We start from the raw sequence: 15727 nt of genomic DNA on the forward strand, positions 1-15727 counted from the left end.
AGCAACATCTAACTATACGGTGGTAAAATAAGTTTAGTAAACTAGAAATGGCATTCATGACCTTGGGGGTTGTTATGTCATTAGCTACATAAGAAATCACATTTTTTATACTAATATATGAAATTTTGGAGGAAATAGTTAACTCTATAGCAGAAATCATGCCAGATGTCTGAAACGTTGTACAAAAAAGTAAGGCAGGAAACTAGTTTTAAACATTCTTGAACTACATTCTCTACTTACTAATTGTGATGACTTCATCACAATAACGTTTCTTTTATTTCACTTAAAAATTTAAACATAATTTCATCAAATGGCATCGTGCGGCAATGCACAACAATCGCAATCTTAATTACTGTAATGCTTTTTTCCTCCAACAGAAAGAGAATGTCTTCAGATAAAACATTACCTAGCACGGTATGCGCCCCACAGAACAGTTTGCTTCCTAAACGTTTGCGCTCACTCGTCGTGTCTTGATGAAACATGTCGTGTCTTTCGTACACGAAAAGTAAATTGCATTTCCTTTTCACAGCCCAGCAACTACAGGGTATGCTAAATTTATTACGTCAACAACTGGTGATATTTGCAAGATTACTGCGGCGAAAGCTGAAAGGTCCCGGGCGCTGCTCCATAAACCGCGTACGCGTAAAAACATCTTTGCTATTTCGACTGTGCTGGCGCTGTACACCTGATGCAGCGCTATGAAACGCATGCTAAATATGGCGCTCATTTGAACTAGCGCTTGAAGTTTTACACAGCGCACGTGTTACGCAAAGCATGATGCTGGTAACCTTGCGTTTGAACTGTGACAAATGGAACGCATCAGCATGTTACAGCTGTCTGGTGTGCGAGAAGAACAAATCACCTCGCGATACGCGTTATGCGCTTGGCCGTGGTTTGTGGTTAGTTCCACGAAAAGTTATCACAAAACCCCATATGAATGGTGACGGTGTTCGGGAACGGTAGATGCTTCCACCGCTGCCTTATCTACTGCTGGTGGATGGTGTAACATAATCCGTTAAGTTGTTGCCATTTTGTAGATTTGGAGTAACACAAACGGTGTATCAGATGGTTGGGCGGAACCGTCAAGATGCTAGGACGCTCGAGTGATAGGTTTCCTTCTCGCTGGTTTGTTTGATCGATCCGACGGAAGCAGGAGTTCTTCCGGTTCGGAACATGGAGCTTGGCTTGGAAAGATTGAATTTTATCATTCTAGGGCTGTAAACCGTTCGTTCAATAGCATAGGGTTGTTCCTCCAAAAATTATCGATACGAGCAGATGAGCGACAACCGTCTTCCGATTTGTTACTTCCAGTAACAAAGTTTATTGCGAATTTCCTCTTGTATCTACCGATGTTATAACCACCAAGGTAAACCAAGTATCAAAGAAATTGCAATAAATTTTGGAACCAATTCCGATCTCCGAACCGATTGCTTACTATATAATTAACAGCGCACATTACTACTGAATAGCCGTGCATTTGTTTTAAAACATTAAACACCACCGTTAAAGCATGATCCGTTTTATCAATTAAAAAACAACCAACTAATGAGGTCATATGTGCCAGATAGCAATCAACTGTTCTCTCGAATGAATTAATAATTAAAAATTAAAACTTCACAACAATGATCAATAATTTAAATCGCATCAAATGCCACAACCTGCATTGTCACAACCCGGGTGCATCACAATGCAGATGGCGCGTTCGAGCGCGCGCTGCCAACCGTGAAGATCGCTTTAACCTGAGCTTATCTATTCAATTCCGTTCACGTGTTCACGGCTAGAAACGTCACAACCAGCGTACGAAACCTGCATACAGCTCGTTAGTGGCGGGTTTCGCCCATCCACTCCCGTGTGCATCTATGCAAATGCGAAAGCAACGGAAACGGCGCATTAAAAAGGGTTTAATTAACACCATATTTAACATTGCTCCCCACTCGCCAGTAAACGAATGGCTGCTCGGACATGGTTCGACAACAGCTTTAATGGTTTTCCTGGATGAGAGTTTAGTGCTTTTGTTTTCAATATGCTTGATTAATACGCGGTGGTGTAAAACAATCGCACACAAATGTGTGTGTGTGTGTGTATTGCGTGAAAGAAAAGGATTTCGCGATAAAACAATTAACCCATTTAATGTGTGCACTCCTTCAACTATCGTCACAATCCTTGCTCCTCGTAGATGTGTTCCTTCGAGCGGTAATTCTCACCAAAACAGTGTTGTGTATTTAACGGTCGAAACGAATTGATACCATTCATTTCACGATATCGATACGGATCAAAGGCGAAAGGAGAAGTTTTTTAGCAACAAGCGGTAGATTTATGTTGCCGCCAATTTGTGGATTGGTCGGAAGCGAGCCATTCGGGTAAATCGGGTTGAAAATCATCAGGGTCGCTGCTCCGGCACTCCGGCACGATGCGCAATCCATGGTCGTCTGCAGCGTCTCGCATACCAAACCCATTAACCTCAAATACCATCGGCCATCAATTTTCAATCAACCTAGAGCGAAATTAAATTTTAAACGCCATGCCCCGCCAACTGCAATGTTGTGTTAATCACCTCCCTGTTACCATTTCCGCTCCTTCGACACTTCAGCATAAACATGTTTTTTCTCTGTCTCTTCCCATTTTCAGACTACATCCCCACTATTCCGTGCGGTCTCTGCTGGCGGTGGTGTGTGGTTAAAGCCCGGTTTTATTTTTTCGTTGTCGTTGTGTTTTTGCTCAATACCCCGGAAGCTGTCCATTTGACCGATGGCCGAACGACCGCAAATGATTAACGAGCCATAATATTGAAATCACCTGACAGTGGGCACATAAATTTTGCTTGCCCGGGCACGTAATGGGTTCGGGGTGCGGTTTTTGTGCGGTTACGGCCTAAGACAACACTTCCGCAAAGTGAGAAAAAAAAAACACACCACGAACGTTAGCCGTTGTTTTTGTTTTTTCGAAACGCCAGCCCCGAACAGCGCGTGGAAGTGTACGCCATACGCCAAACGCTGCGGTAGTGCTGCCGCGGTCAAAAGCACGCCCTGCAATGTACGAACATCCGGTACGGTTATGTTGAGTGGTACGGTCCGGTTTCGCAGCGTGCGATCGCCGATGTTCGCAGCGGTGTACTGCGTGCTCGATCGTTTGCTGCTACTGCTCGTGCTGCTGACGTCCTTTGGATGTGGCGAGCTCGGTTCGCCCCAGACCGGTTTGATCCGGGTGGAGCACGAACAGGGACCGGCCCTGTCGGCATCGTCGCAGCTGTGCGGCGGACACACGCTTACCGCACCGCACGGTGTCATCTCCACGCCCAACTTTCCCGCCCGGTTCCCGGTACCGATCAGCTGCACCTGGATCATCGACGCATCGGCCATCGTCGGTGCGAACGTGTCGATCGTGCTGTACCTCACGCAGCAGTACGTACTCGGTGGATTGCGGTTCACCGAGTACATGTACTACAGTGACGACTACAAGGTACCGAGCATGAACGTGTATGAGCTGAGCGAGGACGACGTGACCAGTGTGCCGTGGATACGGTTTAACAGCCCCTACCTGGAGATACGGTTCACCATGGATAGCCTGTACGGGACACATCTGCGGGCGCTCGATCGGTTGTTGGATGTGTACGGGTTCAACATTACGTATGAGGTGGACACGGTCAAGCCTCACACATGTAACGCGCTGCGCTGCCGGTTTCTTGGCAACTGTTACGCGAAGCAGGATTTCTCGTAAGTATCTCATGCGCATAGCACTTTTTATCGTCAATATTTGAATGGTGGAGCAATCTTTTGTTGCGTTTCGATCTGCTCTCAAAGTAAATAGAACTACGCATTCAAAATTATCTATCAAGTTATTTAAACCATTGGTGTTTCATTTTTACTCATCGTTGTCGACTACTTCCACCAATTATATAGTTCATTTCACTTCTACAGGTCAGTGTCAATCTGTCAGTGTACTATGACATAACAAGCATTGTCATAGCATATAAATAAAATCATATTGCAATCATTAGAACTTTCTTTTCCGTTTGATATTGCAACTACTATTTCTGTCTGTCTGGAATACTATTTCTGTCTTTCTTGATTATTAATTATTCGAAGCTGGATTGTAGGTCCAGCTTATGTCCACCCATCCCAAACTGTCCAAACACTTCATCATATCCCCTTGTAGAATACTGTTCAAACTACATTGTTGTATTCTCGGTAACATTTGCATCGTTGTTAGACTGAAATTGTTCTAAAATTTCCAATTCTAAATCCATACAGTTGGAGATCATCACCGCAAAATCGTTGATCTAAACTAAAAGAAGAACATGAAAAAAGATACTTGAAGAAAACAAGTATGCATTGATATAAAAACCATGTATTCAGTGAAGAACCTATCATAGTAGTCTTGCTAAAACATTGTCGTGCGTGCTGAAAGCGGTCTCGTTTTGTTGCATTGAAAAGTCAGTTGGTTTGAGAAAAATTAGTGAGTGCTTTGTGGTGTTGTGCTTTATAATTTGCTACTGACTATCAAATTGTGCCTAAGGAGCACGTAGTGTGTTTCATACTGCAAAATGTACTGTAAATGTGACGAAATGATCGCAAGTGTCTTCACAATGGCCGAGGAGATCAACGCAGAAATTTTTGGATTTGTTGACGCATGGACAACCGACCTAAAATTGTACAAAAATTGACAAAAATTGTAAAATTGTGCAAATTGATAACCGACCTAAAATGTATGCAATGTTTAAACACTAACTTTCCCTTTGGTCGTGAAAATTTTCTTGGAAAACTACCAGTTTTCGAATTTATAGTACCAGGAGAGCATGCACGGAAGAGGTAGCTCCTGGTATTGCGCCGTAAGGTATGCAATGTTTATACACTAACTTTGCAACCAACTTGCAATGCAATGCGCCGTAAGGTATGCAATGTTTAAACACTAACTTTTCATACAAACCAGCTGTTTTCAAATTTCCGTTACCAGGAGAGCATGTTTTTCAAGAGGTAACACCTGGTACCAGCAGAGCAAGATGGCGCCCAAGATGGCACCCAACAATTTATGAAATGTTTCATGAAACATTTCATGAAATATTTCATGAAATATTTCATGAAAATTTCATGAAAATTTCATGAAATATTTCATGAAACATTTCATGAAATATTTCATGAAATATTTCATGAATGAAATTTTCATGAATGAAATTTTCATGAATGAAATTTTTATGAATGAAATTTTTATGAATGAAATTTTTATGAATGAGATTTTTATTAATGAAATTTTTATGAATGAAATTTTTATGAATGAATTTTTATGAATGAAATTTTTATGAATGAAATTTTTATGAATGAAATTTTTATGAATGAAATTTTTATGAATGAAATTTTTATGAATGAAATTTTCATGAATGAAATTTTTATGAATGAAATTTTCATGAATGAAATTTTTATGAATGAAATTTTTATGAATGAAATTTTCATGAATGAAATTTTTATGAATGAAATTTTTATGAATGAAATTTTTATGAATGAAATTTTCGTGAATGAAATTTTTATGAATGAAATTTTCGTGAATGAAATTTAAATGAATGAAATTTTCATGAATGAAATTTTATGAATGAAATTTTTATGAATGAAATTTTTATGAATGAAATTTTAATGAATGAAATTTTTATGAATGAAATTTTCTAGAATGAAATTTTTATGAATGAATTTTTTATGAATGAAATATTTCATTCACGAAATTTTTATGAATGAATTTTTATGAATGAAATTTTTATGAATGAAATTTTTATGAATGAAATTTTCATGAATGAAATTTTTATGAATGAAATTTTTATGAATGAAATTTTATGAATGAAATTTTTAAGAATGAAATTTTTTTTTAATTTTCATTCATGAAAATTTCATTCATAAAAATTTCATTCATAAAATATTTCATTCATAAAAATTTCATTCATAAAATATTTCATTCATTAAAATTTCATTCATAAAAAATTCATTCATGAAATATTTCATGAAATATTTCATGAAATGTTTCATGAAATATTTCATGAAATTTTCATGAAATTTTCATGAAATATTTCATGAAATGTTTCATGAAATGTTTCATGAAACATTTCATAAATTGTGGGCGCCATCTTGGGCGCCATCTTGCTCTTGGTACCAGGTGTTACCTCTTGAAAAACATGCTCTCCTGGTAACGGAAATTTGAAAACAGCTGGTTTGTATGAAAAGTTAGTGTTTAAACATTGCATACCTTACGGCGCATTGCATTGCAAGTTGGTTGCAAAGTTAGTGTATAAACATTGCATACCTTACGGCGCAATACCAGGAGCTACCTCTTCCGTGCATGCTCTCCTGGTACTATAAATTCGAAAACTGGTAGTTTTCAAAGAAATTTTTCACGACCAAAGGGAAAGTTAGTGCTTAAACATTGCATACCTTTCGGCGGTTTTCGAGCAAAATTGCTGCACTAGGTGCTACCTCTTCCGTGGATGCTTTCCTAGTATGGGAAATCTGAAAACAGCTGGTTTTGTATGGAATTTCGTACCAGCCGACGGAAAGTTTGAGCGCTTTCCGTTTCATCCATCTTCCTTACACTAGCGATCGCTCTCACGGGTTTTGATAGTATGCGTAGTGATGGCCCAGGTGACAAAATATGTGTCTCTGGATTGTCTCGGTTGTCTTCCTCGGCGACGTACCTTAAACATACCGTGAGTTTAACCGGCTTCGCCCCGCGGAAACATGATCGGGTACTGTAGTGGACGCATCATCTGGTTGGTCTCATACACTGGCCTTAACGATCCGGTTGCACGGTGTTGCAACACAATCTTCCGTGTATATTCCGTGCTACCGATGATAAATATTGAGTGACGATGACAGAACAAATAAAAAAACAAATTTTTAGACATAAAATAGCATTATCATATTTGGACACTTTGAAGTAAATCATCACATCAGATGTTTCGTTGAACGTTTAGCGTTCATCTGGCTTAATTATTAGCTATGCAGTCTTTTTAGTTCCGGGAAAATGGTTCGCACAACATTTCTTTCATATCTGCAAAAAAGGTCAAAAAAGAAAGGTTCCCATCCCAGATAGTTCGAATGGAACAAAAATCTCTCTTCGCCGTCCGGCACAGCAGCGTAATTGCTGCGGATGAAAAGTTTTTCACCGATAGACATTAGCGCAGGCACGTCCCAACATTTCAAAGCGTAAGACAACCTGTCAAAACATTCGTGCTTGTTAATTTATTTCAATTGCGTCACAACGGTACCGCAGACGTAAGACTGCCCCATTTATTATCACATCGACAGGACACGTGTCCTTTGGACGGCAACGGCCCTTCTTCACACCTTTCCGTGCCCCAACTCCTGGTTACCAATTATTCGGTAATTGGTAGAGCGTGTGCGGGTTTCGTTTCGTGGAAAAACGGGTGGTGCTATTACTTTGAACGCACCAGAAGACAGCCCGCTATGGTGCCATTTTGTTGTCAGTGCTGCCGGCAGATGAAGGCCCGGGAAGTTGTCTTTGTTGTGGCTTGAAGCGTGAAGCGATGTCACGGTAGTATGATCCGCCTCCTATCCCCGAGAGCCACAGAGAGAGAGAGCGTGCGATTGTTAGCTAAACGTTATAAGAGCTTGGTTGGTTTTCCGCTCCAGCATTAGCGTTGCCATCGAGAGCCTTCAATTAGTGCGTTCGATCCAGAAGACAGACAACGTGAGGGTTGACTTAAGCTTCTACCCCTGTAATTTTACCTTCGTGCAATCGTTCTAATCGTTTAATGCTTCGGGTTGCGGTGGTACTTCACGGAGAAGGTAAATTAAGCCCTCCCCTCCCTCCCAGGTCGCTTCTTGGCGTCAAATGGTTGGCTTTGCATCTGCTTGGTGGTCGCACGCACTTACACGAGCACGTATCAATTTCATCTGCAGTTGTATTTATCTCGCACTACCTGCCAACCGACACATCTGGTCAAGACGTGAGTGGCGAACCCCGTACGGTCAAGGGTCTGCTGGTACCATGGCCGTGCAATTATCCTATCAAGATCATCGTGTACGTTTTGTGGTTTACGAGCTGCCTGGGAGGAGACAGAACATCTTACCGCAAGTCCAGATAATTGCACTCTGCTGTTCATTTTTACCCAGCTTCCGGTGCCTCAGAAATGAAGCTAATTAAAACAATTTACGCAACAGTGTGTTTTGCTGGGCCGGATGCTGGACGGACACGATCGCCGTAGACGAGTAGCTGACGGGCAAAGCTTGTGGTTGCCCGCATGTAGAGCAAAGCAAAGGGGAGAAAAGCACAAACATTAGCATTAACACCTCCGACAGGCATTGAAGGTACGCTGCTAACAAGATGCGGGCAACGGTGACGAAGTTGTCGCCGGCGACAATGCGATGCGAACTTGCAGCAGCCGGCCAACCAACTTCGTTCGTTCGTTCGTTCGTTTGTACTGGGTTTTTGCCGTGGCATCAGTGCGGAAAAGAAGCAGCGCCCAGGATGCTCGCTGCAATACGCTTGCCGGCAGTAAATTGCCCTCGTGCCGAAACGAATGACAGGGATTTATTCCCCATTTCCTGATGCGCTTTTGCATTTTGCTCCCTGCGCTCGGGCATCTTGAGCGACCATTTTCACACCGCAAGAAATTTCACAGCTCGCAAGAGCCACGCTCGAGACCGTGGTGAGGTGACACGCTTCCCGAAGACATATGCATGCTATCAACGGGTGGCGGGCAGCATACCAAGCCCAGGCACATCCGCCTGTCATCCAAGCGAGCCGGCGAGATGAGGGCGGAAAAAGAAACCAAATATGTCACGGAGCAAAATATGTTCCTGTCATTCGTGCACCACCACGCGCCACATGCTACCACCTTCGGCCAGCATGCTGCCTTTGGGTGACTGCGTTGGTTTCGTTTGTCGTACGGCACGATGCCTGCTACCGGGAAAGGCCAACGTTTGGGTAAATATTTTACCGCGTCGAAGAATGTCGCCGGAGATGGTACACCGTGTGCGGACCGTGTGTAAACATTTGTGCTGGTACAATGTTAGCAGAGTGTTACCATTTTTCCGGGGTGTTATGCTGTAATGTGTGTGTGTGTGTGTGTTTGTGTGAGAACAGGATGCTTAGCATGTTTAGCAGTGGCCGATTCTCTCGATGCGAAAACGAAGCGGCAGATGCGATGAATAAGTAAAGCTAACTCCTTGCATTCTTGATTGTTATTCATCCGGGATTCCGTTCCTTTCGGCAGGCAAATGCCGTTGCCGCTAATGGTACGGTGGGGGTTGCAATTGAAAAGTTAAACGCAAAATTTAAAGCTCCCGAAACGTCCAGCGCGCGAGATTTTTCAATTCTGGCGAGCAGAATTTTCAGCAGCAAAAAGGGAGTTGGCTTCCTTTGGTACAAAATAAAACGACTTATTTTCACTTTCATTCCTGAGCGGCAGGTACGTATGTATGTACGTTGAGCTCGTTTTTTGAAGAATCCAAAAATTGCGAGTGCCCGGCGGAAGAAAAACTTCACTCCCGGGAAAACCACCACTTCATCTGCAACGGACGCTGCAAAAGCCGCACAAAATTGACTCGAGCCTGCCCCGAGTGAGCTGATTGCGAGCCACCGAACCGCACCGTACCGGAGCTAACCCCCGAAGCCATTGGCACGACTAGGGCCGGGCTAGGAAAAGCCGTCCAAAATTATGTTCCTCAATTATCGTGCACCAATCGTGGCTGCAAACCCCGTCGACCCGGGTCGACCCCAAAGAAGCTCTTCGCGGACGTTTCCCTTCCCGCAGCAGTGAGATGAGTTTGGGAAATTTTCTTTCTCTTCCAACCACCTTTCGGACCGTGAAGCAGCTGTGAGTGAGGTTCAAGTTTATCCATTATTCTTCTCTCGGTAAGATTTTTGGCTCACCAGGCTCCAGTAGGTCAAGATCTTACCTCGGTGCGCACGGGTGCGAATAGAAGCTTTTGAGGTGCGCTGGTGTAGTGCTTCGCATTTTCGCTTGCAGCAGTTTTATGACTCCATAACACTTTTACCGCTACATTTGGCTACGTGTTTCGCAAGACCACAGCAGGTGATGCTACCATTGCAGTTGTTCATCTGTTCGTCTTGTCAGAACTGTGCGGTCTCCATCAGTGTCAATTTCATCCTCCCTGGCACCGGGCGTGTGATAACAGCGCTCAGCGCTTTTTGGCTTGCTTTTTGTAAGCGAATTTTTTCTTAAAGCGTACACCATTGTTCATGTTGGAGTTTGTTTTGTTTGGCTTTGGAGATGGTGTAAGCGAAGGAAAACTAAACAAACTTGCATTTTTTTTTTTACGAAACAGGAGCATTAAAATACTATTTGTATTACGTTTTGGCATGATGCGCTAGACAAAAGATGTTCACTATCTTTGTGTGTTTACGCAAGGGATTTATTTCTGAAGCTGATTACAAGTAAATCCAGTTAATTCTGCACATCGGAGAAGAAGAAAGTAATTTTTCTTAGTACCTTATTACATTTTCCTATAACAGAAGACTGCAGTTATAACAGTACAACCACATAGTGTGTTAGGATGAGGTTGAGATGAGTGATCTTTAAATAAATTCTGCATCAAGTTTGATGCTCTAACACTGTACTCTTTCCGTCATTTGGTCTACCATACCCCATCGTACCTGCTTTCTTATTCATCAGGAGTCCTATATGATCTTGCTGAGCTTGTATTCGAGTTTCATTAGAGGCTGATTATGATCTTATAAGAGAATTCTATATTGAAAGTAGTATCAGAAGTTACCAGATAGGATAAACTTCAAGAATTCCTGCTGTTTTGCTAATGCAGAAGATTTTTCAGCTTTTTGAAGACCCTCGTCCAAGAACGGTGAACACCTCGCTTCTTCTATATTGAGGTTTTGTTCTGCTCTACTCTGAACTAATATCCTTCCAGCAGTCAATTCTCTCTCGTTTACCATTATACGATCTTGCAATGGAAGCGTTACAAGCAAGCGTAATGATCAATCTATTTGTTGTCGCATTAAAATGATCGTTAAATAATCACTTAAGGAGGAAGTTTTGCTCGCATTTATAATCATGGATCATGACACTAAAAGGCACGAAAACGTACACCAGCTTCGATAATACGAAACAGGCACAAACTTCCACTTCGTGACTAATTTTCGAACTAATTCATCTAAATTAATAATCACTCCTTCCTAACTTAACCACCTTTTCGATAACTTATCTTCATCATGTTTTTCGAGAGAGCGAAAAAAAAAACACGTTATCAAAAACCGTTGAGTGATATTACTTCGGCAGATTAAAAATACATTACGTTCCAGCAGCAAACGATTAAACTTTGCAGAAACCGACCTCCGCGAACCTTCCTGTTACCTGAGGTCGTATTCGTTTTTGAATTAAATATGATAAATTCCTCGGTCCCGCATTCGACGGGAGTGCTGCAAAAGGATTTCGATTCCGGGTGGAAGACTTTTCCACCGGAAGTAGATGCTGCTGATGACTTTACCCGCTTTTCCGGGAGTACGCACGGAAAAAGCCGGAAGCATCGTTGAAGCGCCTGCCTGCTTGCCTTGCTGCTGTGAGGGATTATCCCGTTTGCAGTTCGTACGCATCATACCACCGGCACTTTACTTCTTTTACATTTCCGGTTGGCTCGGGGAAAAACCAAAAATCCTCCGCAGATCATTTATTCATGCAACGGGTGTCCCTCCGTATGTTTTGAGCGTAGCATTCAGGTCGACAGGGTACGGGAGCCGATGCAGAACTTAACCCAGGTTGCTTCGAGCTCATCATGGATGCTTCCGGTAGGGGTTTCGTGGACTGGCTGGCTGTGCCTTCCGGAAAACCTCGTGCCACAGCGTAACTATTCTCGACCACGAAGAGACGAACGGAAGTTTGGTGGTTTTGTTCGCCCGTCCCGTCGCAGGAAGGAAACTACTAAATGACGCATAGGAAATGGGCCAACCCCTTCAGGGTAGGAAGTCGTTAGAAAGCTGACCGAACGGGGGGTAGGGTCACCTTTGATGTTGCTGCGCATCGTTGAAAGGGGGGCCGGGTTTCATTACGAATGCAGTTTTGATTTATGCAACTCATTGCCCGCTGCATAAACGGTTGCAATGGATAGGAGCGTTCGACACGGACGTGTAAGTGTGATCAGAGGTTTTTTTAAATGTGTTTTTGGCAAAGCTTCTTTCCTTCCAGCCCGTTTGAAGTGCAAACTATTTGTATTCATACATGCAGATGGGCGTATTGGAGATCAACATACCGTTTCTCACGAAACGGCCACATCACACAGGTTGCAAGTCGAAGGTTTTAAGTATTCTTTCGTTTGATGCCTTCTTTGGAAGTTTTCATCGCTACGAGGTGGTAGAAAATTCGATAAACTTTTTTATCGTTATTGGTGTACCATCGTTTGCCAATATCCTCGGCGCACCATTAGAGCACCAAGTCGTCCAATTACGACCCGGGTACGCGCGCCGAACGGACGTGTCTAATTCAACCGGAGAGGGAAGTTTTTTTTATCGTGCCCACTATTAAAGCGAATCGAATCATTTCAATTCCCTCCCATATCACACTCGCAAAGTCTGCTTTACGGTAATTCCTTCAACCATTCAGCAGCGCAGCAGCACCGATTAACGTGGCAAACATTAGGATTTTGCCAAACTTAAACCCCCCCATGTACGGCGTAAGGCAATCAAAAGGCAACCCGAGCTTAAGCTCGCAAACGATGCATTATTGGTGCTTAAATAGCACCCGTTCCGGCACGTACTGCTGCTAAATACGATGCCTCGGATGGTGAACTGTTTGCTCACGAAAAAGCGAAAGCGGGTGAAATACAAACCCTCCCCCTAAAAAAGGCTGTGGGTTCTTTTGATAGTAATCAAGCATGCCTTCTTTTCAATCATTTATCTCGTCTGATAAGCCGGGGGAGAAGATTTTACGGTCCGTTTGGTACCGGAATGCAGTTACCTTGGTTCTGCTGCCAGCCAGCATCTAGCTTGCCACCAAACGGTAACCGACACATCCACCCCACACACAAGCGTTGCTCTTTCGAATGAAAAATTATGCATGAACCAACCTGATCCAACCGTAATCATTTATTTGTAAGAAACTATTTCGAGCAGGAAGCACAATCTGAGCTTTGCAAACCAACCATTTTAACCGATCTTCAACGTCTTTATGTGAAGGTTTCTGTGGCTGTGTGCATATCTGGCCGTGTCTGTTGGAAAAAGGCCAGTGTTGTACTGTGGAACACTGCTAAATCATACCATTACCTGCTGGATGATGCTTCGGTTTTGTGGTACAAATATACTGACCAACAACATAATAATGCTGTACGGTAGGTGAATGGGTTGGCTATTTATAAAACAACGCCACGATATATGTGGCTTGTGTTTGCTATTTTGACTCGAATGATTCATATTAGGACGTTGAAAATTTTAAGGTGCTCTGCATGTAGTCGGAGAAGTCGCGGTGGTCCCTATAAATTTATTAAATTATTTATTATTTAATACGCAAAACTGAGATGTATCGTGAAGTATGTTATTATTGCAATTTCGAGTAAGCTGCCGTTAATATTTGCATAAATTCGAATGATTTTTCAGGCTGCAGTATCGCATGGTGGATCGTTAATGCAATTCAGACGCATAACACTGCATATAACCCAACCACGGAATGACGCGTAACAAAAGATGGAGTAGAGTAGAGTAAATTCTGTGAAATACCCGTATATGGTACATTGTTACTGCAGTTTGCACTCTCGAGTGAAGCCATACCATCCCTAGCGCTGGTAGTCACAGATCAAACGCATGTAATATTGATGTATTTTGAATGCAGTTAATGATGGTGGCACGCAGATCAAACGATACAATCGCCGTGGTATGCATTATTTTTCCCTGAAAATAGACTCTGTTACGATCAAATGGGGGTTTTATTTTCTCGTGTGTATACAGGAACACAATAAAGCAACGCAACATGGCAGAGGTACTTCCTGGTATCTCGGTTTATGCAGGTTGCTATACAGGTTAAGTGGCCACCATCCGCGATTCTCAGTATTTTTGATGGATTGATACATTTCATTTCATTTCATTTAATCGTTTCCAGAACATTTTTCTTCGTCAAAAAGAAGTCAATCTTTTTCCTACTCATTTCACACCATCAAACTATGAAAGGTGAACCCAACACTCTTTGCACTGTCTCAATACGCTTGCTTAAGGTTAGCCAGTTATGCTTTATCTTTATCAATGGTACGAAAACAATGAAGTCAACCTGCAAAAGAAACCATGATTCAGGTTGATTTGCTATTGCACCTTACGCTGTGCACAGCAAAAACACTTACACTGCAACGTCCACATTGCTCTCCGTTTGCCCTCGTTTCGCACGACATCCACGCCGTGCAAAATCGTTCATTCATTCTCGCTCGCTCGTTATTCCTTCGCATTGCCCGGGTGCAGACCCGGTTACGAACGTTTAGCAAGAAGCGGTTATTGTTTAGTCATTTGCGCTTTTTTTTGCTGGGCGTAATACGCCTCCGTCACGCTCAGAACCCTTCCAATGGCAATGGAACGCCGACGCATCCTTTACCGTTGGACGGATATCCTTTCCGGGATAACACGGATGGTAACGTGCTGACGCTGACCGACGGTGGATAAATGTAGCACCAGTAATAATGAACCATTTTCGCGTCAACCGGGGCGCTAATGGAACGTCACAAAACGATGTCACTGTGATCGTTTTTTTCCCCTCGGGAATGGGCCAAAGACGTGCCGTTGTTCAGTGGTTCCAAATGGTGCCTGCTGGATTGCAACGAACGGCACACTGCTGGATGGCACGTTGGTTGCTAAAGGTGCGACCATGTCTGGTCGTGTTTTATGATGTTTTACTGCTTTAAGATATGAAGCTTTTGCTTTGGTTGGAAGCGAAAAGGCACAGATATGGTTTGTGGAAATGGAAACGGTATTGTAAATCAACATCACGCTCAAAACAATTATAGTTTGTTAAGCGATTTCAGTATTTTGATAAATTAAAGAATTTTGGTTAAAGGATCTTGTTTGGAGTTCTAATTACGTGGTACAATTTCCAACATTGCTCAATACATAGAAGTACCTTGAATGTTATGATTTTCAATTGTGAATTCTTACGTCTCGTCCTGTACTTCATGTGTCATGCTATAAAGACATTGGCATTTTATATGACCCCAGGAAATTATTAATATACAAAGCATTAATCCACCCAATCATTACTTATGCAGCACCAGTGTTGTCAAATTCGCATTCCCACATCAATTGAAACTACAAAGATCGCAAAACAATTTTTTTTAAAGCTTGGTAAAAACCGCATAAACTACACTTATTAAGTAAGACACCAACTATATACAACATATCAAACAAACAAAACTGGCATACAAAGCTGAATGACCTTTTAGTGCGTTAGAAATATTTAAATTGTACTCTTGAAACTCTTAAGTGTTTTGACTAAAATAATTAAAGGTATCTGTTTAGAAAAGGATAGTAATAATAGGCTCGTAATAAGGATAAGCATTTAGATAAGGACTAAGGATAAGGTAATAAGGAGACTTTTCCATATTCAAAGGATTTTGAATCCCGTCCCCTTTTTCCCTTATTCACATTTTAAATCACGCACAGTCACCTAAGGTTACTTCAACCAAGTCGCTTAGTAAAAAAACACAACAACGGGGAGAGAAAATGTAGTCGAACCCATTAATAACTAAGGTCAACATCACTATTGCATGCATAGAAATTGTTAAAAATA

General features: G+C 42.2%; 1 protein-coding gene across 1 annotated transcript in view; it reads left to right on the top strand.

The window, feature by feature from the left end:
* The first annotated feature begins 3054 nt into the window (after window positions 1-3054).
* The window catches only part of LOC128303547 (uncharacterized), a 114022-nt gene continuing 101349 nt past the window's right edge, over window positions 3055-15727 (top strand). Inside the window, exon 1 of the mRNA XM_053040531.1 lies at window positions 3055-3713. Within this exon, the coding sequence (XP_052896491.1) occupies window positions 3055-3713 (659 nt within the window). The remainder of the gene's footprint in view (window positions 3714-15727) is intronic.

The sequence above is a fragment of the Anopheles moucheti genome, chromosome 3, assembly GCF_943734755.1.
Source record: "Anopheles moucheti chromosome 3, idAnoMoucSN_F20_07, whole genome shotgun sequence".
Classification (NCBI taxonomy): domain Eukaryota; kingdom Metazoa; phylum Arthropoda; class Insecta; order Diptera; family Culicidae; genus Anopheles; species Anopheles moucheti.